The sequence below is a fragment of the Camelus ferus genome, chromosome 20, assembly GCF_009834535.1.
Source record: "Camelus ferus isolate YT-003-E chromosome 20, BCGSAC_Cfer_1.0, whole genome shotgun sequence".
Taxonomy (NCBI): Eukaryota; Metazoa; Chordata; class Mammalia; order Artiodactyla; family Camelidae; genus Camelus; species Camelus ferus.
The window spans coordinates 22,613,169-22,638,731 of NC_045715.1; the positions used below are offsets into that span (position 1 = coordinate 22,613,169).

General features: G+C 55.0%; 1 protein-coding gene across 1 annotated transcript in view; it reads right to left on the minus strand.

The window, feature by feature from the left end:
- The window catches only part of GRM4 (glutamate metabotropic receptor 4), a 138,766-nt gene that overhangs the window by 19,992 nt on the left and 93,211 nt on the right, over positions 1-25,563 (minus strand). The window contains exons 7-9 of the mRNA XM_032462856.1: positions 12,031-12,166; positions 8,883-9,037; positions 6,733-6,873 (exon numbers count right to left, since the gene is read on the minus strand). Coding sequence (XP_032318747.1) covers positions 6,733-6,873; positions 8,883-9,037; positions 12,031-12,166 — 432 coding nt within the window. The remainder of the gene's footprint in view (positions 1-6,732; positions 6,874-8,882; positions 9,038-12,030; positions 12,167-25,563) is intronic.

Below are 25,563 nucleotides of genomic sequence, written 5' to 3' on the forward strand. Positions count from 1 at the left end.
GTCTCAAATCTGGCCCCAATTACAAATGAGAAAATGGGAGCAGTGAGGTGATGGGCAAAGGGCCTTTGTTTGCGAGTGAGTGGCAGGCCTGAGCATGCCCCCTACACACACACACACCCCTCAAACTCCAAGGGCCCTTCCCCTGAGCCCCACAGGAAGCAACAAAGGACAGAGCCTAAGTGTACTCACTTTAGGGGAGAGGGGCAGGAATCACAAACACAAACTGAAGAAGGTCCTGAAGGTCAGAAGATGTGCCCATAACCATTTGCTGAATGATATGCACCATTTGCTGCATATCCTTCAGCAAATAACCCTGCGGCATGGCTGGCATTTCCTCCTCTCCAAGCATCGGAGAGGTAGGCTGGACTGGCCCCCTCACAGAGGAGGTAACTGAGAGCTGCCCGTGGTCGAGTGATGTATGCAGTCTTGCAGGAGTCCTGGCGCCTGGCAGGCACTCACACACACCTGGGGAATGGCCTGCCTGGTAAGCACCAAAGCTAGGATTTGAACCTGGATCTCTCTGGTTCCAAAAGAGTTTCTACCACCCTGAACTGTCCCTCCCCTTCTTCTCCCTCCATCCAGCCCCTGACCTGCCTCCTTCCCCCTTCTCTGGGGCTCAGGTCCTGCCCCAGTTGTCTGGCCAGGCCTAACCAGGAGCTAAGGATGCCTGTCTGCAGGGCTACAGGAGAGAGGTGGCCATGGAGGAAAGCGGGGGTCAGAAAAATCCCCTCTATGAGTGGGCGGGACCCCCAGGCCCAGGCAGGGGAACTGCAGTTCTGGGAGGATAGGAGACACACTTCTGAGAGCTCCTGGAGGAGATAAATTCCAGACTTATGGCAGCGATGACAGCAGCAACAGTTTGAGGATGTCCTAATTGTGTCCCGGGGCACACCGAGCCCGAGATGCGCTTGGCTCTGCCACGGGTGACAGCCAGCCGAGCGAGGAACCACCCGGGAGAGGATTTTCTCCATCAAAACCCCGTAGCTGTGGTTACTACGGTGACTGCAGCCTTTGTCTGCAGGTTGTAAATTGTAATTGAAATGAGTTTTCAAGGTTGAAATAATCAGAGTTCCTCCTCCTCTCCCCCCTCACCTCTCCACAGCCCACCCGGCCCCACCACCATCCTCTGGAGTTCTGTGCTCACGTACACAGGCACACATACACTCCCCGACATCAAGGTGCACAAAGTCAACCACTTAGACACATGTATTTTCACATCTACCATAAAGAGTAGCAACCCACAAGCCTGCGTGCATGTATAAACAGCTCTCTACCTGTATGCATGTTCCAACATATCTGAACACAGGTGCATACATAAACACACACTATGTACACAGCTACACAGTCATCATGACACTCATACAAGCATGTGGTCACTCAGATTTACTGTCAGGCCGAGAAGCCCCACGAGCACGTCCTGACAAGGATTTGGGTGCAAGTGTTTGACCTGGGAAGTGATGGCTGGAAACACTAGGAGGGGGTAAGGAGGTGAGATGGGGAAGGGAGAGCAGTAACGCCAGGTGTGGGGCCCAAGCTCGTGGGGGACTCCAGAAAACTGTATAGCGTACGACTCAGGGTCATCCCATCCGAGGGGACAAATACCCCAGCTCCTGCCAGTCTTAGGCTGAAGGCTGCCCCCCGGCGGGAATTAACTCCACTGGCTGAGACAGGGCTGGTGAGGCCCTCGCGGGGTCTGCACTCGCAGGTTCAGGTCCACACAAGGAATCTGGCACAGGTGTCTGTGCACAACACACATCTACACACATCTAAACTTGCATTTACATACAAATATGCAAACATACACACTGATTTTCATCCCTTGGGCAAACTCCCAGGGAGTAGTATAAGAGGGTCCCTGGATCCCCGCAGGGAGAGCCATCTGGTACACAGCTCTGCCACAGACCAGCTATAGGACCCAGGTGAAGTAAAATCTATATCCCTCAGATGGAAACCCAGGGAAATAGTATCCACTGAGAGGCCACTGAGACGATTCGAGGAGGCACAGACGTAGAACACACGGCATCATACCTTGTACATAGCGCTCTATAAGCCTCAGCTTTCCTCTCCTCCCTAACACTCCTCCGTGGCATAATGCCCCACCCCCAGAGACCTCCAATCCAGCCTTAGGCCACTGCTCCATCCTGTCTGCAGCCTGGCACGTGCTGGTTAGCCTTGCCCCCCACAAGATGAGTGGGGTGCCCACCCCACAGAAAGGGGCCTGATATACAGATGGGGGGAGGAGCTGCCACCTGCGCCTGCTGGCCATGCCCCCTCTTTCCTGACTCTGCCTGTGGTTGAGAACTTCTCCCCGTCACCTCCCTGGAACACACAGGTCCTGCTCCTGAGGTCAGGCTCTGCTGCCCCAGGACCTGCTGGCATCCCTCAGAGTCACATGGCAGGCTCCCCTTCCTCATCTAGAATCGCACCCTCCTTCTTCAGCCCCCCACCATCGTTTCTGCCGGCCCTTCCCCTTGAATTTTCAACCCATCAAGTCATCTGCTTTTCAATTGGGGAACCTCTAAACAACTCAGCCTGGTCTCTGCCATCTCTAAGTCTGTTTCCCCAAACTTGGTCTCAGCTCTCTGCCAACTCCCGTCTCTGGGAACGCTGCCAGCCCTGGGGTCTTGGTGGGTTACTGGCTGGGGCTGATAAGGGATCACTACCTCAGGGGCAGGAAGGTGAATTGACTCACCCAGCAGGGTGGGCTCCTGTCTTTCTGGCTCCAGGAGCTCTGCAGTGGTACAGCCCAGGGTTCCCCAACCCTGAGCCAGCCTCAGGCCCCTTTTGAAGGAAAACAACTCTGTCCCAGGATGACCCCAGGATGAATATGACCCCAGGATGAAAATACAATCATCAGAAGCTGAAGTCCTGATGGTGACAGTGACTTCCAACTGCAAATGATCACAGTAGCAGAGAAGTTGTCTTTGCAATTAGTAAAGACCACTTGCTGATGAAAATGCAAAGTTCAAGAATTGTCATGGAACTCCTGGATCTCTAAGAGACTGACCACAAGAATGTGTCTCCAGATGTCCACAGACCCCAGTTTGAGAAACACGACATGGGTGTCAGGGTCAGATGGGAGCAGCTTGAAAGCCCCCGCTCAGCCTCTCACTGGCCTGCTGAGTTACTTAGCATCTCTGAGCTCCCATCCCCTCGTCTGTGAAATGAGGTGGGCTCCTGGGACCACTAGAGAAGGTTGATCGCTGTAGCAGAGGCCATGCTTGGCACCTGCACAGGACAGCTTGCCCCGCACTGGTTCTGAGGCCTACACCCCTCAGCCCTGGAGCCTGGGCATAGCCCTCCCAGACCGGGTCAGACTGCGGCCAGGGGTGAAGGGGAGGCAGCTCTGGGGGCTGAAGTCACAGCTGGCCCGCCACGTGGATGTCTCCTCTCCCCCATCACCCAACCAGGCTCCCTCCCCTTCCAGCAGCATCTGGTTTTCCCTCTGCTGAATCTTTGCTGTCAACAGAGAAATATGCTCCAATTTCTCCCATTTAAACAAATAAAAACCTTCTATTGACCCCACTTCTCCTCTAGCTAGCATCCCTCTTTCTCCGTTTCTGAGCAAACCTCAGAAGAGTTGTCCCTACTCACCATCATCAATTTCTCTCCAACATCTTCCTCCTGCCCAACTCCAGCCTGGGTTTTGCACCCACCTCTCCCAGGATTCTCCATATGGCTAGGCCTGACCCTCCCACCCTCCTATCTCAGTGCACAGCCAAGAACCTTGGATTCATTCTTGATTTTCTGCCATCTTTGTTTCACCTCAAATCCATCAGCAAATTCTGCAGAAGGTATACATTTCTCACCATCTCCATGGCCACCACCTGCTCCGGGGTCTCATCACTTCCCACCTGGACTACAGCACTGCCTCCTAACTGGTCTTCTGCTCTGTCCTTGCCCCCATCTCCGCTTCAGGAAGCAGCCAGAGTGAGTCCATTACAACATAAATCTGATCACATTAATCTTTTCTAAACCCTGCAATAGCTTTGTCTCATTCTGCATTAAAAGACTAAATCCTTACAAACTGCCTGCAAGGCCCACACGATCTGTGCCACTCCACCCCAACTCACTGACCTTAGCTTCTACCTGTTGCTCTATCTGCTTCAACTGCATGGGCCTCCTCACTGCTCTCCAAACCTGCCAGGCCTGAGCCGACCTCAGGGCCTTTGCACATGCTGTGCCCTCTGCCTGGCACACTCTTTCCCAGTCACCTTCCCAGTAAGGACTTCTGACCTCCTGAATTAAAAGTGCACCATCCATAGTCTCCCAGCACTCTCAGTTTCTCTCCAAGAGGCCTCCTGGATCTGTCTCACAATCAGGTGCTCTCTGGAGGCCCACGGCTCTGACTGCTGAGACCACGCCATCATATACCGCCTCGTCTGTGAGGCCATATTGTCTCCCACCTGCAGGAGAAGCTTCCCAGGGCAGGTCTATCCCCCTCACAGAGCATAGCACAGGGCTGGGCACACAGACAGCTTCTTAGTAAATGCAGTTGAATAAGTAAGAACCAGCATTGAGGGGAAAGGCTCAGGATCCCTCTGGCCACCATATGGCTTGTGGTTTAAGCAAATGTGAGATCCTCTAATGAGTGGCATGGCCTGGCACATAGGTAATCTCAAATGTTGGTCTTCCTTCCTTTCCCTAGGGGAACTCCTTATATTCCTTTAGGAATGTGGAGGTGGGAAGAGCCTTCTAAGCCAAGCAGGAATAGCAGGAGGGCCCCAGGATTAAGACATCCCTGGAGCCAGATGGCCAGAGTTCAAATCCCAACTCTGCTATGTACTACCTGTATGACCTTAGGCAAGTCTTTAACCTCTCTGTGCCTCAGTTTCCTCATCTATAAAATGAGTTGCTATGAAGATTAAATGCAAAGCACTAGAACAGAGCTTGACAAGTAATAAATGCTATATAAATATCAGCTGTTATTATTATTGTTGTTATTACTGTTAGCACAGGCTGGGTGATCGGCATCTCCCCACACATCCCCAGCTGCCATGCTGCTATCCTCACTCTCAGAGCTCCCAGCCCCGGGAGCAGCAGGCAGTAAATTTCTCCTACCTCCTCGTAAACCAGGCCTTCCTCCGCTCAGCCGTCACCTGGCTGGCAGTGCTGTCAGAAAGACGGATGCCACATCTGCCTTGTTTACAGCTTTAATTCCCAAGCCCTGCTCCGTGGGCTCCCAGGGAGGGGGCCAGGAGAGGAGGAGGGAGGAGGGCATTCCCTCCCACAGGCCTTGACAGCTGCAGAGACATCCAGCTCAGTGACTCCTGTCTCGCTCAGGTGTGGGGCAATGCATGGGCCATCTACGAGTGCTTCCTGCAGAACACCTCCACGCCTCCTCTGGGAAACCGTGAGAGAGGCAGCTCTGCTGGGGATGGGGCCCTGGGGGAATGGGAGTGGGCAGTATGATTCCTATTTTACAGATGAGGAAACTGAGGCCTCCAGAGGTGAAATGATCTGCCCGAGGTCACACAGTTAGGAAGTAACCATTTGGGTACCCACCCACTTCTTGCCACCTCAAGACACACCAGCCCAATCTCCCACTGCCAGTATCTGCCGCTCTCCTGAGACATGCAGTTGGGTAATTTAGCAGCCCAAGTCTGGAAGAATGGGAGGCCAGCATCTTCCCTGCAACACGTCCCTGCAGCCAGTTCAGTGACCCCTTGCTCATCAAGGCCTCTGCCCGAGCTGCACCAACCAGTCCAGGAGGATATAAGAGGGAATGCACCATCCTTGCATGGGCACCGCTCAGGCTGAGGGGTACCCAGGGCCCTCTCAATGTCCCTGAGGCCAGGTCCTGCTGCAGAGCCACCACACCACAAGCACACAAGGACTCACACCCACATGTATCAAAGGTGAACACACCAAGATGGCTACTATGGGGGGCTGAGGGCCTAGAGCTCAGAGCTGGGTCCAAATCCTGCTCTACCACCTTCCATCTGTGGGAACTCAGGTCCTTTTTCTTACCTTCCCTGAGCCTCCGTTTTCCAGCCTGTAAAACAGACCCATTGTCCCATCTTCCCGTGGCTCATTCCCTGTTCTTTTCAGGACTCTGCTCAAATGTCACCTTTCCTAGAGGCCATCCTCTCTTATAGATTTTGTTTGTTTTGACTGCACATTTTCCTTCTGATATAATCCATAGTTTACTTATTTATCTTGTTTATTGTCTGTCCCCCCTATTAGGATAAAAACTCCAAGAGATTTTTGATTCTTTCATTCATTGCTATATCCACGGTGCTTAGAACAAGGGCCAGGCACTGAGAATCAAACTGGTGTCTGTTGAGTGACTGAGGGAATCCCAAGTGGTTAGAAATGGTGTCTGTAAAGTGCTCAGACTGGTGAACATCATAAACCACAGAGCGGCTGGGGTCACTTCCCTGAGGGACATCCAGATGAAGCCCAAGGCGGCCACAGGCAGAAGGAAGCCTCTGCCAGACCCAGGAGCCCCTTCCCCCACTCAGCAGCATCACCCTAAGCCCACCCACAGGCAAGGCCCTGGTGTCAGACCACGATTCAGCCCTGGCCCTGCCCCTTTGGGCCCCCAATTCCACACCCAGGTGCCACCGCCTAGGCCCCTGGACAGTCCGGCTCCTGCAATAATGTCCCATAGACCCCCTCTACCCAGGGTTCTCAGACTCCCCCCACACACACAGTCCCACCCCTTCAGGGCCCATCCTGGCCCCGCCCCCTGAGGCTCAGCCCCAGGCCCCGCCCCGTGCTCATGCTCACTGGTGCACTTTTTGACGTGGCTGCCCTTCTTGAGTGCGTGGCGGCTCAGCTTGCAATGAAAGTTGTCTTCCCAGAACTCAGCAAACCAGATGTTGCGCCGGTTGTTATCCAGCGTGCGGCTGGAGAAGTAGCGGTCGAAGCCTGATAGGGAACCAGGATGTCAGGACCTCGGCCTCCCTTCCCCGCCCACTCCCAGCCCTTCCCTCTGCTTCCCGCAGCCTTACAGGGCCCAGGCAGAGGCAGGGCTGAGGGAAGAAGGCATTCTCTGATCCCGGGACCAGCTGGACAAAATTAAACGTGGAGCATTTCATTTCCTTCATAGAGAAAAGACCTGTATTAAGTTCCAGGGGGAGCATGTGTAATCTCACAACTGCTGCCTTTATGGAAGTGAAGCACAGGAAAAGGATATTTCTCCTGCTTTTTAACCACCAAAATGATAATATGGGGCGTCTTTGAGGAGCCACCTGGGCGTCCTGAGAGTAGAGCAGAGAGGCTAGTCAGGGGCAGGGGCGCCCAAGCCTGGGAGCACCTGAGCTCTCTGGTTCTGAAGAGATCGGACCAGAGAGTGCAGGGAGTGATCCAGGTCACACAACAAGATGGGGACCCGGATCTTCTCCGTTCAAGTCCAGAACCTCCCCATCACTGACAGAGGCAGCCTCCTCCTTCAAATGCTCCAAGGAACTAAGCAACTCTGCTCTAAGCCCAGAAACACCTGCCCTAGGTGGGCAGGCTGGTGGTGAATCACGCCTTCTGTCTCCTCTCAGGGCCCCTCTGCATCATGACTGTTCTGTGAAAGGTGCACAGTTGACTGAGCTGCTGGGGATGGGCCTGACGGCCTGAAAGTTCAATGGGGCCACACCAATCAGTGAGCTTCCTGTCTACGGCAGGGTCCAGTGGAGGCTCAGTGACCACCTGTCGGAGCTGTAAGGGAGGTGCTGGCACTGGTGGGGGACTGGCCTAAAGTCGAGTGTCAACCTTGACACTGCTGACACTGGGCCTGATCATTCTTTGCTGGGGCAAGGGGCATCCTGTGCATCACAGGATGTTCAGCAGCACCCCTGGCCTCTACCCACGAGATACCAGAAGCATCATTCCCCAACTGTGACAACCAAAATGTCTCCAGACATTGCCACTTGATCCTTGAGGGTCAAAAGCACCCACAGATGAGAACTATGGCTCTAAAGGCTGCTCTAATGTCCCAGAGAGAAAAGAGACTTGCCAGGCAAGTCTCGGCGCCCGGCCACGTAATAGCCACTTTGTGTCACTTTCTGCCACTACATGCCACATCATCTCTCTGAGCCTTAGTGTGTTCATCTGCTGCATGTGGATGGAAGCTTCTTGTGGGGTTGCGGGGAAGACTAAATGAGATGTCTGCAAGGGGCCTGGCATTTCTGGGTACCAATAGCCATAGTTATTGTTACTTTATGTTTATTATGGCTTAAGGCTGAGTGGGTAGTGTGGAAACTTCTGCTGCCTGTGTTCCCTCTGCCTCGGGTAAACAGAGGACACTGCTGTGTGACCTTACGCATGTCCCTCTCCTGCCCAGAACTCGGTATCCTGGAAAGTTTGGTGGAGGCAGACGCCTGCAGGCCTTTCCAGCTCCACCAATGCTGGACTGTACTGAAGCAAGAGTGGAGGAGAAGGCCCTGGGAACCTGCCTCCCCCATGGTGAGGACAGTGAGGTCCCTGCCAAATCGGGCCGTTAATGGGAACTTCATGCCTCACTCACAGAGAGGTTCCAGCCAGAGCAATCTGTTCCTGCCCAGGGTGACTGTGGGTTCAGCCCCAGGAGGAAAGGATGCCAGGCAGGGCAGGGCCGACTCCTCAACATCTAGGACTCGCCAGACCCAGGCAGGCTCTGCAGGGAGGCCCCTGTCCCCCAGCACAGGGCAGAAATATCTGGAAAGGGAGGAAGAAAGGTCCTAAATCTCGATTGGAATCCTGCTGGGTAGAATGTGGCCAGAAAGGCCTCCCAGCCCAGAACCTGAGCACAAAGAAGCTATGAGCCAAGGAAGAGGAAAGACAGGATGCAGGAAGATGAGGAGCAGGAGAGGCAGGGAGTCGGGGGACAGTCGGGGGTGACACTGACAGCAGTGGTGGATGGTGTCAGGTAAGAGCAGCGGGCGCACCACCAAAGCTGCTGGGCCTACCTCGCACGGACATCCTCTTGGGGAGGATGGTCACAGCCCCCTCAGCCACCTCCTCCAGGTGCAGCACAGGTGCGATCTTGGAGCCCCAGCTGTCCGAGCCCATCCAGAAGAAGTGGCCTGTCTGGTTGGCCTTCCGTGCAGCCTCCAGCACACGCCTGTGGGAACACACACCAGCCCAGCCCAGCCGTGTCCGCCCACAAAACTGCCCCCACCACCGGTCACACCTGTCTCCCTTACAGCCCACACCTGGACCCCTCACTCCTCATCCATGTGAGTCCCGGGCTCAGAGTTGCCCCAGCACCCATGCCAGTACCCCAGGCCCATGGTCCCCTGGTGCCCTGGCCCATAGGCCCACAGCTACCCCTCTCACCCCTCCCTGCACCCCTCTCACCCCTCCCTGCACCCCTATCCCCTGCCTGTCCCCTGGGCCCACCCCTGCCTACAGGCGCAGTGTGCTCCCCAGACCCACTCCTGTCCCCTAGGACCAAATCTGTCCCTGCAAACACCACACCTGTTTCCCTAGGTTTGGATCTGCCCTGTGTCTGACTCAGACCCCTGGAACTACATCTGCCCAGGTCCTGTCCTCTAAGGTTCATGCCACCTTGGTCCCTAGTTTTTATTTTTATATCCATATTTATATCCACTGTCTCACATACACAACACACACACACACACACACACACACACACACCTCTACACCCTCCACCTCTTCATCCCACCTCCTTCTGTGCCAAAAGTCCAGGTCCTTCAAAGACCTGCTCCCCACATCATCCTGGATGGATGAAAAGGAGCGGGCAGCCAGGTGCTCCCCCTTTCCCAGGCCTATAGTGACAGTGGTCCTAATCAAGTCAGGGGTCCTGGAGCCCAGCACAGGGCTGAGCCCACATGCAGCGCTCAGTCAGTGCTTACAGGATGCATGAGCTAAGTGGCCCCTCAAACACATCTTCTAGGAGGAGAAAGACAGGAAGGACTGGGCAGACTTCTCCCAGCGCAGCTCCCTCCACGGGGAGAGACTGGAGCCGAGAGGAAGCAAACAACTTGCTCAAGATCCCACAGCACCTAAGAGGCCAGGAGACTAGAAACTGGCCAGGCCCCTCCCGTGGACAAGGCCAGGACACAGACTCCAGGGGTTGGGTGGAGGATGCTGGGCCTGTGCAGGAGGTGGCCAGCTAGGGCAGGACAGCCTGCGGCTGCCAGGGAAAAACAGGTTTCCAGGCCCAAGAGCCCACACCTCCCCTCCTCCATCATCTCCTGATTCACGACATTGCCAGGCCCCCAAACCTGCTGCAGCCCCCGCAGGGCACATTAATTGGAGGTGAGGATGCTCTCAGAACCCACACCACAGCCCTATTAATACCCGCCTGCATCCGGCCAGCCAGAGATGACCAGAGATCCCAAGCCTCCATCTCTGCAAAGTCACCTGGGTTTATTTTTACTTCTGTTTGCTTCTGAAAATGCATGTGGATTTCCAGAAATGCGCCCCACCCCCTCCACCAACACACATACCCGAAAGCTGCTCAGAGAGCCAGTCTAAGGCCTTTCCCCCTTCCCCCCCAAGATGCCTCTTCTCTGGGATTTGTGGCCCAGAGCCTTCCGCCTTCCCTCCCAGTATGTGGGTCCACCTGAGCTGCGCAGGGGGCTGGAGTGGGTGGGGTGGGACCTGAGGAGGGCTGGCCTTTGGGGTGGGAGTGGGGGCAGGAGTACAGGGACTGGTGATTGGAGGGAAAAAAAAAACTCAGAGGAGTCCCTCCACCCCCAAGTGGCTGGCTGACCTGTGGCCACAGGACCATCCAGAGCCAGAATTTAGAGGACCTGAAAGCTTTGAGGGGGTTGGGAGCAGCCTCTGTTTTCAGCTTGGAGGTATCAGATGGACCCTGAGGACTCCCACTGCCTGGTCTTTTGCTGCCTGAGAAATACTTATTAGAGCTGGTCCTTTTAGCTTTTGAGGCCTTAGTGATCTTCCGGAACCTTGCCCTCCATCCCTGTAGGGACCTGACAATGTCTCCTGGGGGGACATCTGTTTTGCTGCAACTCAGGAGTCTAGGATGGGGTCTTTACAAGTGGGAAATAGTGTTGGAAAGAAAGGGACCCAGAGTGGATGCTGGTTAGCAGTGGGGTGGGAGCCGAGTAGGGGCAGGGCAGACTGGCCAGGCTGGGATGGGCAGGTAGGCAGGGGAGGCCGGAGGGCACAGCGGGCTCTGACAGCCCAGGCCAGCTATGGGAGGGAGGAGGCTGGGGAGGACCATATCTACTATCTCACCCTCCTCTGCAAATGCAGGGTGTGCCTCCCCTACCAGACTCTAAGCAGGGCCTGTGTCTCCTCTCAGATTGGGGAATGAGAGGCAGGTCCATTTTCAGTCCCAGAGAGGTGGTAGCAGAGAAAAGGCAGAAAGAAGGCAAGTGGGTTAGGAGGGGTGTTCAGAGGCCACCTTTTAAGGGTATGTGAGTGTCTGACCTGCAACTCATGACCCAGGGGCAGATGTGCTGAGAGGTGGGCTGGTCCAGGGTTTCTGCTCTGCATGGTTCTGGCACCCAGAGGCCACCTGCCCCAATTCTGCAGATGCGAAGACTGAGGCCCAGGGAGGAGCGATACTGCCAACAGTGAGTGTGGCCCCAAGCCAGACTAGAACTATAACCACAGCCCAGGCCTCTTCCCACTACTCTGAGCTCACCAAAGAAAGGAAGGAGTGGCTGAGGGATAGCCAGACCACCCCATGTCAGCCTCTGCTCTAAGCCCTTTATGCACACTCCTGCATTCAGGACTCAAACAACACTATGTAGCAGGCATCCTTAACTCGTTTTTTTTAAAAACAGACAAAAGGCCCAGAGAGGTTGAGAAACTTGCCTGAGGTCACACAGCTAACAGGAGGAGTAGAACCTAGATGCCCCAAGCCCACAGCCTTAGTCCCCCCATTAAAGTACCTGTTTACCACCCCCAGTTGGTAGAATGGATGCAGGAAACAGGGAGGGGGAAAGAAAGGGGGCCCCATTAACAGTAGCCTGTGTCCCAGCCTGAGGGGTCTCCAGCCCACACACTCACTGGCCCACCCCATCTCTCTGGACTCCAAGGTGGGTCAGGCTTGTCTAGGAAGGTCTCCCGCAGGGATCCCTAGCTCCCAGCCCCCACCCCACTGCCTTCTGCCCTCACCTGATGTCGTCCTCATTGGCAAAGATGATGATCGCCCTGGCATTCGAGGTCTCCAGGAGGCGCCGGATGATCTTGTCAAACTCCCCAGGCTTCGGTTCCCGTGGTATCTTGACTGACTGGGCGATGCACACACCCCCTGCAGAAGGGTACCAGTCAGCCTGGGGCAGACAGGGTCTCTCCCCCAACCACACTCCGGGGGGGTCCCACGTTCCCCTAGCCTGATGCTTAGCTCCCAGGTGCTGATCTCTGAACATGAACTGTGAAGTCAGAACAGCCACAGTGCAAATTTTAGCTTTGCTAGTCATGAGCTATATGACCCTGGACATGCCACTTAAGTTCTCTGTGCCTCAGTCTCCCCATATGTACAAACAGGTTGCTAGCAAGAGGCAACAGAGCATCATAGCTAGGAGCTAGACTGTCTGGGTTCAAATTTCAGCCATGCTACTTAATGCTATGTGATCTCAGGCTGATTACTGAACCTCTCTCTGCCTCAGGTACAACATCTATAAAGTGAAGATAACAATACTACCTATTTCATAGGGTTGTTATAAAGCTAAGTGACTTCATGCATATAAATACAATAATATCTGGCACATAGCAAGTGCTTAGTAAACACTGTTTATTTTCAATGTAACCACTTCATATGGTTTTTGGAGGAGTAAATCTGAGAATGACAGCAAATTGTCCACCCTGGGTCATTAGTGCCTCCAACCCCCACATCCACACACACCTCTGAGGGCTCTAGTCCCCAGGCCCTGTGCTCATTAACAGGTTCTTGGTAACAGCAGCACGCACGGCAAGTTTCTCGCACTAGAAAGAGGGCTGCTCCATGCCAGGCGCCTGCCAGGCGTGGGGCCACATGACACACACAATCTCACACCACCAGGAAGTAGAACCCCTGGTTCTCTGTAACATCCACAGGCCTCTGACCCACCCTGACCAGCACCTCCCTTACTTTCTGCTACTTTCAGGTAAGCCAAGCCCCTCAAGTCCTCCTAAGACACCCAAAGACGTCCCAAGCCCCAGAGGAGAGCATGGCTACCAGGAGCTCCTGGAGAAGGGAGAGAAGGAGAAAATAAGAGAGAGTATGGGGGCAGGACTGGGCACCTCCAGTCCCGGATCACATAGAGAGCCAGAGGGAGCCAGTCTGCTGCCCACAGCGCTGGCCCGGCCCTAACAGTGGCCGGGCAGACGCTCAGCTCCCAGCTAAACCCTCCATATGGTTTCTTTCCAGTTAGAAAGTGGGCCAATTGTGACGTTTCTCTCGCAATCTGGGGAAACAGATGGACAAAAGGAGAAGGCTGGACAGGATAAGGATGAGCCACCTGGCTCCAGAAGGGAGGAGGGGACCAGGGGGCCAGAGAAGAGGGAGGCAGGGGATGGGAGTTAATTGCTCTGAATAGGGAGAAACGCTTAGGTTAAGTCATATTTCTGGCTGATGCTCCCTGAAGAAGTTGCACGGTATGGTCCTACCTGACACCCCAGGGTACATCTTAAATGCTTCGTTTTGCTGGTGAAAGGAGAGTTAGGTGACCACAGCTCTGTCAGCTAGAATGTGAGTGAGTCACAAGATCCTCAGAAATGAGCGCTGGTCTAAGCAGGGTGGGATATTCTTACAACCACAAGGGTCAGGGGACTGGAGGGGAGTTTGGGGGCTTTTGCCAAGCTCAATTACTAGTGAACGTTCATAGAGTGTCTAATGCAGATTGCATATTATTCTGAACATTTTACATGGATTCACTCATCTGAGGTTAGTATTATCAGCACAGTGTCACCCCAGGAGAGCCAGCCCCTTAGTCCCTGGGCTGAGGCCCCCTGAGCAGCCAAGCTGACAATTCCATTGATGGAGATGCTGTGGTGGAAGTAGCGGCAGGGTATAGCTCAGTGGCAAAGCACATACTTAACATGCATGAGGTCCTGGGTTCAGTCCCTAGTACCTCCATATAAATACATACATACATACATACATACATACATACATACATACATACCTAATTATCTCCCCTACAAAAAATAAAATTAAATTTAAAAAAAGGATGCTGAGGCACAAAGAAGTTAAGTGGCTTCCCCAAGGTCACACAGATAGTCGGGGACAGAGCAGGGGTTCGAATGCAGGCCATCCGGCTCCTTGTGGCTACCTACCAGCCAGCCCAATGTGTCATGACAGGCCACGTGGGGAATGGGAACAGGTTGGGAAGTGGAGTCAGGGAACACATGGGGCCCATGAGCTTGTCTGGGCACAGGATCTGCCCCGGAGTAAGTACCCACCGGTGTCACGGGCCCCACAGAGAGAAACCAAGTGCCCATGGGGCCCCCTGGCATCACTGCCCAATTGTCAGCTTGGCTGCTCAGGGGGCTTCAGCCCAGGGACTAAGGGGCTGGCTCTCCTGGGGTGACACCAGCTTCCAGTAGTAAGTGGCACAGTATCTGCCTCAACAGCCCTCCTCGCCCCTTGGCGCAGCTAGAGAGGACTGGGGAGGACTGGAGAGGGACCAGCATTCACTGAGCACCCATTGCATGCCGGGCACTCAATAAATCCTCACATGCCCTGGGGCAGGCATTTCACAGATGAGGAAACAGGCTCAGAGGTGCTAAGTAGCCTGACAGAGGTCACACAGGCAGTAAGTGGGGCTGTAACCAAGTCTGTGTCCACAGCCTCTCTCAGGCAGAGAAAGGGGAGACCCCAGTCACTGGGTCTCCGTTAACCCCCATCTCCTGCAGCTCCCCGCCACCTCTGGGAAGACCCCAAGTCTAACCCCTGCAGTGAGTGCTGGAACATCCCTGTACCCCCCTGGGCCCCACCAGCCCACCCACCTCTCCCAGCTCCCTAATTCCCACCCCCACCCTCACTGGGACCCTGCAGTGAGTGCCCAGCCCCACATGGGGCTGCCCACCCCCTCCCCAATCTGGCTCCTGAAATCTTACCTTCGCCTGAGGACAGGCTCTTTCCTGGCCAGGCCTCCCCTGACCGCTGGAACTCTGCACCGCCCCCAGGCTCCAGGCAGCTGCCCTGACTTGAACGTGATAAGGAGACTCCACTAGCGAAACTTGATATGGGTTTCCTGTTGTATTTTGTGGTCTTTGCGCCCTTTCCCTGTGTGGTCTTGTGACCTTTCCCATTGTTCTCCAGGTCCAGCCGATGTGTTAGTGCCCGTGTCTGCCTCCAGCTGCACTCCCCAAGGGCAGGGCCAGCTCTGAGTGTTCATTCATTCATTCACTCATTCGAGAAGTGCCCTGCTCAGTTTCTGGCATATTCAGTCCTTAAGAAACAATAGCAAATAAAACCCCTTCCTTGGGAGCTCAGTCTAGTTGGGAAGCAAGATCGGAAGAGAGAGCGACCAGCCCAGGAGGGGCACAAGGAGACAGCACTGCTGGCCACACGGGTGGCAGGGAAGGCCTGCTGGGTGCCAGGCCCACTGCATGCTTCCCCAGACACCACGCGTCCCATGACACTCCCTGCCCAACATGCTACCAACTGCCTTTCCTTCACTGAGTCAACAAATGTTTGCTGAGCACCTACTATGTGCCTGGCACCGTTTAGATGCTGGGATGCAGCTGTGAGGAGGGCAGAGCCTCTGACCATACAGCTTACACTGCAGGGTGGAGGTCTGAAAACACCTGGGAGGCAGGGCAGAGGAGGAAGCGAGCAGAGCGATGCGATGGAGGGAGGCTGGGGACTGCAGCCCCGCACTCCACCCAGCTTCATCCTAGGGGACAGGGAGGCTGCAGCCTGGCCATACAGCTGAAGCACAGAGGCAGATTTGAACTCTGTTCTGACTTTGCTCTGGGGGCTGCTGCCTTGCCTGAAAGCCAGGAATTGAAAATACTTTGGACTTATAAATCCCACCCTCAAATGACAGATCACTGCCAAAATGACCTCGTTTTTCTGTCCTCCACTGCCTGGGATTGTCCACTTCCACCTCCCTCCATCAGCACAGACAATCCAGGGAGCTTGTTTGAGGCTGGGCCACGGAGACCTACAGGCACTAAGGGACAGGCCAGGGAGTCGGTCAGCCCAGTTTTCCGCCTGAGGTGTCTCCCTGATGCCCCGGGGGACTTGGGTTTACACACAGTGCAATCACTACACCTGTGCTCAGCTTCTTCTTCCCCCTGGCACCTCCTTAAACCCCACGGGATGGCTCTCTCCATTCCATCGATCTAAATAAATCCTCTCCCCTCGCTCCAAGCAGCCCCCGGATCCCCTGTCTTCATGACACCCCAACTCATGGGCTGTGCCTACCCTGGTGGTTCAGGGAAGGCTGAAAGAAAAGCCCCACCCCCACCCCAGGGCAGCCTGCTTTCACCCAGGCAGACCCCAGGTGGGGACAGTCGGGGGACCCAGGCTCTCCTGTTCCTCCCCAAAGCCCTCAGCCATATCCTCCAGGCTCAGGAATCCTCTTACCCCCTGTTCCTTCATTCTCTCCCTCACCAGGACATCCACTCTCGCCAGCCCCTGGGGCAAGGCTTAGGCCCCTCCCAGGAAGCAGCTAAGCAGCCAGCCCCCAGGCAGTGGGGCAGAGAGGTGACCAGATAGGGCACCACATCCACAGCTCCTGGGGACTCAGCGCCAACCCCCTCTTGCTCCAGTACCCAGGGCCCTGGGATCGCATTCTGCAACCCAGGCTGCTACCTCTGCCCAAGAAGCACCCCGGGCTCTGGGCTCCAGACTTGGAAGGAGAAAACTCCTCCTCCAGAGCGTGGAGCAATTTCCCTGCAGCTGCACAGTGCAGGGGGCGCAGCGAGGCCTGCCCTCCCCCAGCCCAGCAGCAGCTGCAGGGGGTCCAGCAAGACCTGGCTCCTCTTCCCCTCTTCTTTCTTTCTTTTTCTTTTTTTTTTTTTTTTTTTTTTTTGGTCCTTTTAACTCTAAAAAGAGAGAAAGACAATGAAAGACAAATCCAGGAAATCAAGTGGAAAAATCTACATTATCGCAAAATATGAAGGCAGCAAACTGCAAAACAGAAGAGAAAGTGGGGGTTGTTACACAACCTGAGAGCATCCCCCAGGCTCCCGGCAGAGAGAGGGGTGGGGGAAGGCATGAGTTGGCCCCCTGTGGTCACACGAAGACAAACACACACACACAGACACACACATACACACACACACACAGTTCTTTCTCTCCCTGTCCCTCCTTCTTTCCTTCCCACTCTGAAAACCAGGCTCTCAGGAAAGGGAGCTACTCAGAGGGGTAAGGGATGAACACGGTGCTACCTTTGTTTTCAGCCAGGAACGAGGTCCTTGTCTAAATAAACGGAGCTGTGTGGTGGATTCCAGGCAGCCAAGCTGTGGCTGGAAGGGTGTCTGAGGTCGGGAAGACGTCCAGGCCCTGAGTGAACATCCCCTAACCTGCGGCTGTTCAGGGTGAGCGGGGATGAGGGGACAGTGAGGGGGGCCCCACTCCAGCCAGCTCTGGATTCAGCTGGGTCTGGGACTCCACGGAGGGCTCAGGGCTCTCCAGGGGTCGGCTCAGGCCTGGTTCACGGCCACCATCCCCCTTCCTGCTCCCACTACTGGTTCTTCTCCCCACCATCCAGTGTCCACTGCAGCCTATTTCTAAAGCACAGATCATCTGACATATGACTCCCTGCCTGCCACCCTTGGTGGCTCCCCACCTCTGTGTGTGTGTGTATGTGTGTGTGAAACACCCAAGGCCCACATCTCTCCCTCAGGTCTGCAACGTCCAGCCTCACTCTGGTCCCTACAAAAACCCACCATCTGACCACATCTGCTGCCCCAGCAGGCCTTCTCAGAGGCTGCTCCCTCCGCCAAGAGTGACCCTCTGGCCCCCCATCGCAGTCCTTCCCTCACGGAGGCCCGCTTATCTCCTCGGTGTCTGTCTCTCCACTCTGGGCCTCAAGGGGCCCAGCACACAGGCTCACCAGCTCAGAACAGGCCATGACCCACACTTGCTGGATGAATGAGCCACTGAGTGCCCGACTGACAGGGTTGGGAGGACCAGCAAGGCAGGAGCTGCTGGCATGAGCACGGGGTCAGAGGCTCTGTAGGAATCCAAGGTGACCAAATACTCAAAGCTTCCCATCTCCTCTGGGGACCTACCAGACCCCCTCAGCCCACTGTGACTTCCCTTCTGAGCCACCACCTGGTCACACTGAGTGTCCAGAAGTCTGTATACACAGACAGTGGGCAACCACTTTGTGCCAGGCTGTGGGCTGCAAAATCTATGCACAGTGCCTGCCCTGTAGGACTGGCTTGCAGGGTCTGAGCACACATTGGGCTGGACACCTGCACTTCAGGACCTCTCTGTCAGCCCTGCCTTCTGTTGGGAGCTTACTTCTCCACCTAGATGCAAATTCCCTGCTGTAAGTGCTCAGGAAACATGCATGCAGAAGAACCAGTGGAAAAGTATAAGATAGCTGTGCAAATCGGCGGGGCCCCAAGGGCCTGGCCAAAGACAGCTGGGCCAGCAGAGAAGGGCATGAGAGCAGGGTGACTCCAGCCCTCAGGAGGCAGTGGGCCCACTACAAGAGATTTGACTGGAGCCAGAAAGACCCAGGTACTAAGGGACAATGAGGGGAAGACAGTCACCCCGTTTCCCACCTATAAATATCTCCCATCAAAGGTTTGTGCAAAGCATGCACCTGCTTTCAGCTTCCTCCTCCCCTCCAGTTTGAGACAAGAGGGGAGGATGCTCACTCCACTGCTTCCTGGCTGAGTGACTTTGGACAAGTTACTTAGCCTCTCTGAGCATCAGGTTTCCCATTTGAAAAATGGGGATGGACTTAAAGAAACTACCTGGTGAGGTTGGAATGAGGGTCACATGCGATGGTGTCTGTGAAGGCCTGAGTCTGCCTCCCAGAGCAAGGTCTCTGGGCAGTAAGCAAGTCCTAGTTGGGGTGGGGGCTGCTGAAGTAGAGGGGGTGGGGCAGGAGCTTGGAGGACAGAGACCTTATCACCCAGCTCAGGTCAGGACCCAGGGCTGGTGAGACATGCTCAAGGGACCAGGGACAACAGGAGAAACCAGGAACTGTCCCCAGGGACAGGGTCCTGGGCAGAACCTGGGGCCTTAGCCTAGAGGCCCAGGGACTGTCCAAGGCAGGACACACATACTTTCTTTCCTGAACATTCTCAGCACACCCCGCCCTAGCATCACTCCCAGTGCCCCCAACACACACACCCTCACAAAATCACATACCACACATCACTACAACCTCACATAATCTCATAGTCCCAAGCCCTCAGAGACACACAGCCCTACCCCATCGTGGGGACGGAATCTGGCGACAACCTCATACTCAGACTCACAGCCACAAGGACATGCACATGGCCACACAGTCACACCTCCCACAATCCCACAGCCGCACAAGCTCATGCAGTAACAACACAGCTTCACACAGTCACACTCACCACATACCACCTCCCACAGTCACCCTACACATAGCCACAGAGCCAGGCACCCAAGTTAGGTGTCCCTACCTCCTTGGAGCCGCCAGCCAGCCCGGGCCACACCTTAGCACCATCAACACCTCACCTTTGGCCTTTGCTACCTGTGTGGGGTGGGGGGCCCTGGCTAGGGAGTGCTAACAGGGGTGGGGTAGTGACTGGACAGAGGGGGACCACACCTCTGTCATCCAACAACTATTTACCAAACTGCCTCAGTGGTCCCACTGGGCAAAGCCCTCATCTTCCCTCAGAAAACAGGCCATCCACTCACCCACCCTGCACCTGTGGAGAACCAGACTGGACCTGCAGGTACTAGGGACACAGGCATCAGAGGCTGGCCTGCTGTGACACAGGAGGCTGAGTCTGGGCACAGATGGGGCCCACATCCCATCTAATCACCTACATGATAAAAGCCAAGTCACCCAACCTCTCTGAACCCCCATCTCACATCTGTAAAGTGAGACAGCATTGTCCCCCCATCCCAGACAGGGCAGGGGTGTCGTGAGGAGGAAAGTGGTCACCTATGGACAGGCCCGGCCCCAGCGGGGATATTTTGGGGAGGGAGAGGCGGCAGGTTGTGGGGGACCAGCCAGGGCAGCCATGGGGCTCAGAGCACCTGAGCTGAGGGCTGCTGTCCCCTCCCCGGGAGGCTGCTGGGCAGCGCAGGATGTTCTGAGCTGCATTATTCATGGCGCTCAGCTCTGAGCAGAGGGAAATTTGCTGAGTGATCGACCTAATATCTTAACACAAACCCATTTAGGCAAAACACCTTTGAAGCGAGAAAGGCGGAAAAAAAAGAGAGCGAGAGAAGGAAGCAAAGGTGTTTGGAGGCAGGTGGCGGGGAGGGCACAAGGAGACCGGTGGTTCCTGGCCAGCCCCCGCCCCAGGCCCCCCGGAGTCCCCTCCCCCAGCCCAGCCCCCCCAGGCCCCCTCACCCCACTCTCAGTGGCCATGCTGGACATGTCTCAACTAAGGGAATGCCACACAGATTTGGTTCAGAGAGGGAAGAGAGTCTGCCCAAGGCTCACACAGCAAGTCAAGCCAGCTGGCAGCCAGACCCAGGACTGCTAAGTGTTCAGAGTTCTCTGCTGAAAAGCCCCTTTCAAAACAAGACCCTAGCTCCAGTGACACGCCTTGGGGGCAAGGTCACACAGCAGATTTTCAGCCCCCTCCTCAGCCTCATCATTCCTCGCCCTATCACAAGACCACTTTCTCTAACACAACCCAAACTTTCCCACCCTGGAGGCTTTGCTGGTCGCTGTGCCAGAAATATACCCCCTGCTTCTCCACCTGCCTAACCCCAACCTCGATTTCCCCACCTCTTCCCCGACGAAACACCCCAGATCCTTCCCCACTGGGAACTCATCACTGCTCACCCAGGCTCTCATCACACCGCTCTCTGCTGGTACCACCACCCTCTGTCTCTGCTGTGGCTGGTTTTATAACTCTCGTGCTTCAAGGCACGAGGGCTGGAGCCAGGTCGCCTGGGTTCAGATCCCAGCTCTGTCACTTCTTAGTTGTGTGACTTTGAACAAGTTACTCACCTCTCTGGGCCTTGTCTCCTCATAATAAAGCATGAAAAATAAGTGAGTTAGTACATGCAACATAAATATTCAGTAAGTGTTTGCTGCATTATAATAATGTCAGTTTCCTCCATCAGCCCATAAGCCCCTTCAAAGGGAGACTGCATCTTTCTCTTTTCTAACTTCCCTGTTTCCAGAAGAGTACCAGGCACACAGTAGGCGCTCAGTCAGTGTTGCTTGACCTGAGCCTAATTTCCAGTAATGTCATCTGCCGGCCTCTTCACCCCCGATCCCTTGGGAAGAGGAGCCAATGCAGGCAGGTGGTGGAGACCACTGTGCGGAGTAGGCAGTGCAGAGATGATGACCTCTGGTCTGCTCCACCCCACAGCAGTAACTGAGGCTCAATTGGGCAGGGAGGGGCCATGGTTAGGGACCGGCAGCCAGGCCTGAGATTTGGCCGGAGAGGAATAGGCGGCTGCAGGCTGGGATAAAATATTTAGGAGCCCACATCCCCAGGAAGTGGAAACTGACAAGCAAAATGAAATGTTGAGATGTAATTACCCAGGCAGGCCAAGCATGTCTCTCCACCAACAGCGGCGGGCTCAGACCCCTACAACATGCCACAAGCAGGCCCTGGGTAATGAAGTCCTCCTGCACACTCTCCTGTGCTGACCCTCACCCCCCTCCTCTTCAGGCCAGGCCAGGGGAGGGGTAGCAAGGGGCTTGGTTCTGGTTCCTCCAAACCAATCCTTTTGATGGCAGGACAACAGGATGTGCAGGAAATAGGGGGCCTGGGCCCAGCCCTGGCACCAGGTATACCTGGGGTGAGGCCTCAGCTTCCTCAGCTAAAAAACAGGGCTGCTGACCCTGCCTGGGAAGCAGGACCAAGGTGGTGGATGTGAGCCTGCTCTGCCATGGTGGAGGACGGTGGTGGCGGCAGCAGCCTCTTGCAACGAGGACAGCGCAGATACCAGCCTGACCCTGCAGAACATCGGAGGCTTTCTTGATCGCCGGGCTGCCTGGGATTCAGGTTAGTAAGAGCTGATGGAGAAAGGTCAGGGACTGAAGCCCAGAAGTGGCCCTGAAGAGAAGTGTTCACCCTACCCCCAAAAAAATCTGTCCTAGGCTCTCCCGATGCTGTTGGGGAAAAGCTTGGGGCCCCACAACCTGAGGGCCTGCTTGGCCAGATCTAGGAGTGGGGAGACAGGCACCAGGGAGGGATGGAAAGGGGACTCCAGGTCTGGATCCTGGGAGCAGATTTGAGTGGGCCTCAGAAGGGCATCCAGGAGAGGGGAGGGGGTGGAGGGGTGTTCAGCTGACCTTGCCCTCCCTGCATGCCAGGGCTGGGCAGGGGATGCTACCATTTGATAGCTATTCTCTTATTAGGTGTTCGGGGTCAGATGTTTTTCATAGTGATGGACTGTTCCGAGTTGCAATACAAGGGACAACCTGGGATGGGCACTAAATATCAGTAGGGACCTGAGTCATTGTGATATTTATACTGACATTTAAATGCACCCCAGGCAGTCTGGCCTGGGTGGGAATGCCCAGAGTTGAAAGATCCTTTCTAACTTAAACCAGAGCCCAGAGACGTTCATGATCTGCCCAAGGCAGTATGCATGTGCCACTTCCACAAATGCCACCTGGCCCCTCTCCAGGCTGTGTCTGTGCCAGCTGATCCCTCAGGCCCTAGCCCCTTGTGCAGCCCCCCTCCCATCAACACCATCTGACCAGACCAGAGCCCCAGGCCTGCCTGTAAACCTCTGCTTGCCCAGCCTGGCTGCCCCACCTTTCCACCAAGACTGATCCCACCCCAGCACCAGCATCCATCGTACCTTCACTGGCTCTCACCTCCCTCAAGGCAAAGTCCAAATTCCTCAGCTCAGTCCTGAGGCCCTGCAGCCTCATCCCTCATTGTTCCCCACCTCCAACAGCACTGCAGTCCCCAACACACCAAACTGTCCCCTCAGCTTTTATGCCCAATTCCCCTTTCCAGACTCCTTCTTCAAGTCAGCTCCCATCAGTTCTTGAGGATTCAGCTGGGGCCTCCTCCTCCAGGAAGCCTTCAGAGGTATCCCCAGGCTCCTTCTCCTCTGGGTGCCCACAATGATCCCAATGTCTCATCACTGCACTTAGCACAGGGAAGGGAAATTATTGGACTAGATGCTTCTGAGCTCCAGGGAGATGGCCACCGCCAGGCCCACTGCTGGACACAGAGCATTCACTGATTCAGCAATGATTTACTAAGCTCCCCTCAGTGCCAGATGTTGTCCTAGATGCATCAGGGGACAGCCATGAATAAGACAGACAAGAATCCAACCCTCATGAAGCTGACATCCATCTATGAAGTAGACTACAGATGCTGAGAAATGAAAGAATGAATCAATGAACAAACTAGCTAATTAAGGGCTGGCCTATCGTCCAGAAGGTTTCTTGGCCCCACCTTCAGCTCCTGTCCCTCCACCCTCCTCTTCCTGTCTGCCCCCTCACTCCCCTGCCCCATCCTCTTCCTCTCTGTCTCCCTCTCTCCCTCACACACACATTAAACCAGCCCAGATCTTAGATGCTATGACCATTACACAGAAAAGGAAACCCAGCCCCACAGGCCAGAGCCTAGTCTGGGCTGCCTCCACCTTCTCTTTCTCCAGCCCATCTTCTCTTCTGCCTTTCTATCTCTCTCTCCCAGCCTCTGGGGTGACTGGTAAGTTGCCGCCTCTGTCTAAGCTGGTTTCCCTGTCTTAAATGGGGCAGGCAGGTTCTAGGAAATGGTAAAGTGGGCCCGCGCTTCCCCCTCCCCTGCACCCCTCTGCAGCCCCTACTGTGTCCGCCCCTCCATTCCCTTTCTCCTCCCTCCCTCTCTCCTCTCTCCTCCAGCTTGTCACTTTGTCCTGCTTCCTCCTCCCATCCCAAGGCCTCCCTCGGGCCCCAAAACGTCTGCAAAATGGTCGTTAGCTTTCCTTCTGGCTCATTAAAAATGAGAATTTGCATAGAATATCCATATGATCATTCTGTCTACAGCAAAATGGGGCATGGATATAATGTACCACACAAGTCAGGGAGAACAAGGAGGACAGTCACAAAGGGAGGGGGGAGATCCCCGACCAGGAAGAGGCCAAGTGCTTACCCTTAGGGCCTGAGGTCTCAGAGGCAGCCCCTCACCTGCTCCAGCCCTTTCCTGGCCTTTCAGGTGGCTAATTCATCAATTTTTGTCATTCTTACAATGACCAGCACAGTAGCAACTACAGTTATTCCCATTTTACAGATGGAGAAACTGAGAGCCAAAGAAAAGTGGCTTCTCCAAAGACACACAGCAAGTCCAAGGCAGGCCTGAGGGTCAGCTCTGTCTGCCAGGGGCCGCCTGCCCCCGACCCCCCGCCATGTCAGCCTGCTGCTCTCAGGAATGCCACCCCCTTCTCACTCTCAGAAGGAAAGCATCATCAAGAACCAAATTCAGTCACTCACTCCCCTACCCAGAGCACCGTTCGGCATCTCTGGGACAGCCCCACCCATTCTTCAAGGCTCTCCTCTCATCACCCCCTCCTCAAGGAAGCTCCCCTTCCCTCAATTCCTGCCCTGGCCTCCCCTTCCATACAACAACAATTTAGCCAGATGCAGAGAATTTGGAGACAACACTTCCAAACCTCTCATCTCAGCTATATAATTGCATTCAGACCTTCCTCATCCCAGAAAGGATTCATGGCAGTGCCCAGAAATAAATACATTTGACTAAAGGAGAAAATGATAACAAAACTGAGGGGAAGGGGCCAGCACTTTATAGATAAGACTCTGATCAGCATACAGGCATACAGGGACTACCCAAGAACTGGCCATTTGTTTGTTGGGGACCTACACCAACCAGAGCTTCCCCAGAGTCTGGCCCTGGGGTGGGCAGCGCTATCCGTGGTGCTGAAGCCAGGGGTGCCTAGGCAATGCCGCTGCCCTCTGCCAAAACACAACTTGGGAGCAAGTCCTGTGGGCTTCAAAATACATCCCAAATCTGTCCCTTCTCATCACCCCCACTCCCTGGTCCCAGTCATCATCCCTTCTTGCCTAAATGACAGCAATAGCCTCCTCACTGGCCTTTCTGCCTTAGGCCCACAGTCTCTTCCCCACACAACAGCCAGAGAGATCCTCATAAATCCGAGTCCATTCATGCCCCTCCTCTGTTCACAACCTTCCCATGGCTCCCATCTCTTTCAAAGCAAAAGCCAAAATCTTCACAGTGGCCCAGAAGGCTTCCTGGGATCTGCCCCTCCTCTTCTACTTCTCTCCCCCTCACTCACTCTGCTCCTGCCTCTTGGCTATTCCCCAAATGCCAGGCAGGCTCCCACCTCAGGGCCTTTGTACCTGCCTTTCTTCTGCCTGGGGCACTCTTCCCACAGATCTCTACATGGCTCACTCCCTCTGCCTGAATGCCACCTCTCCAGAAAAGCCTTCCTTGACCACATGTATGAAGTAGTCTCCACTCTCTGCCCCTCTCTGCCCATTTATGCTGCTTTATTCTTCATAGCAATACCTATCAGCTCCTACCTGAAATTATATTATATGAAAATGTATTTACTTGCTTACTATAAGCTGCTTCTATCCCTCTCCCCAAAGATGAGTCCACAAG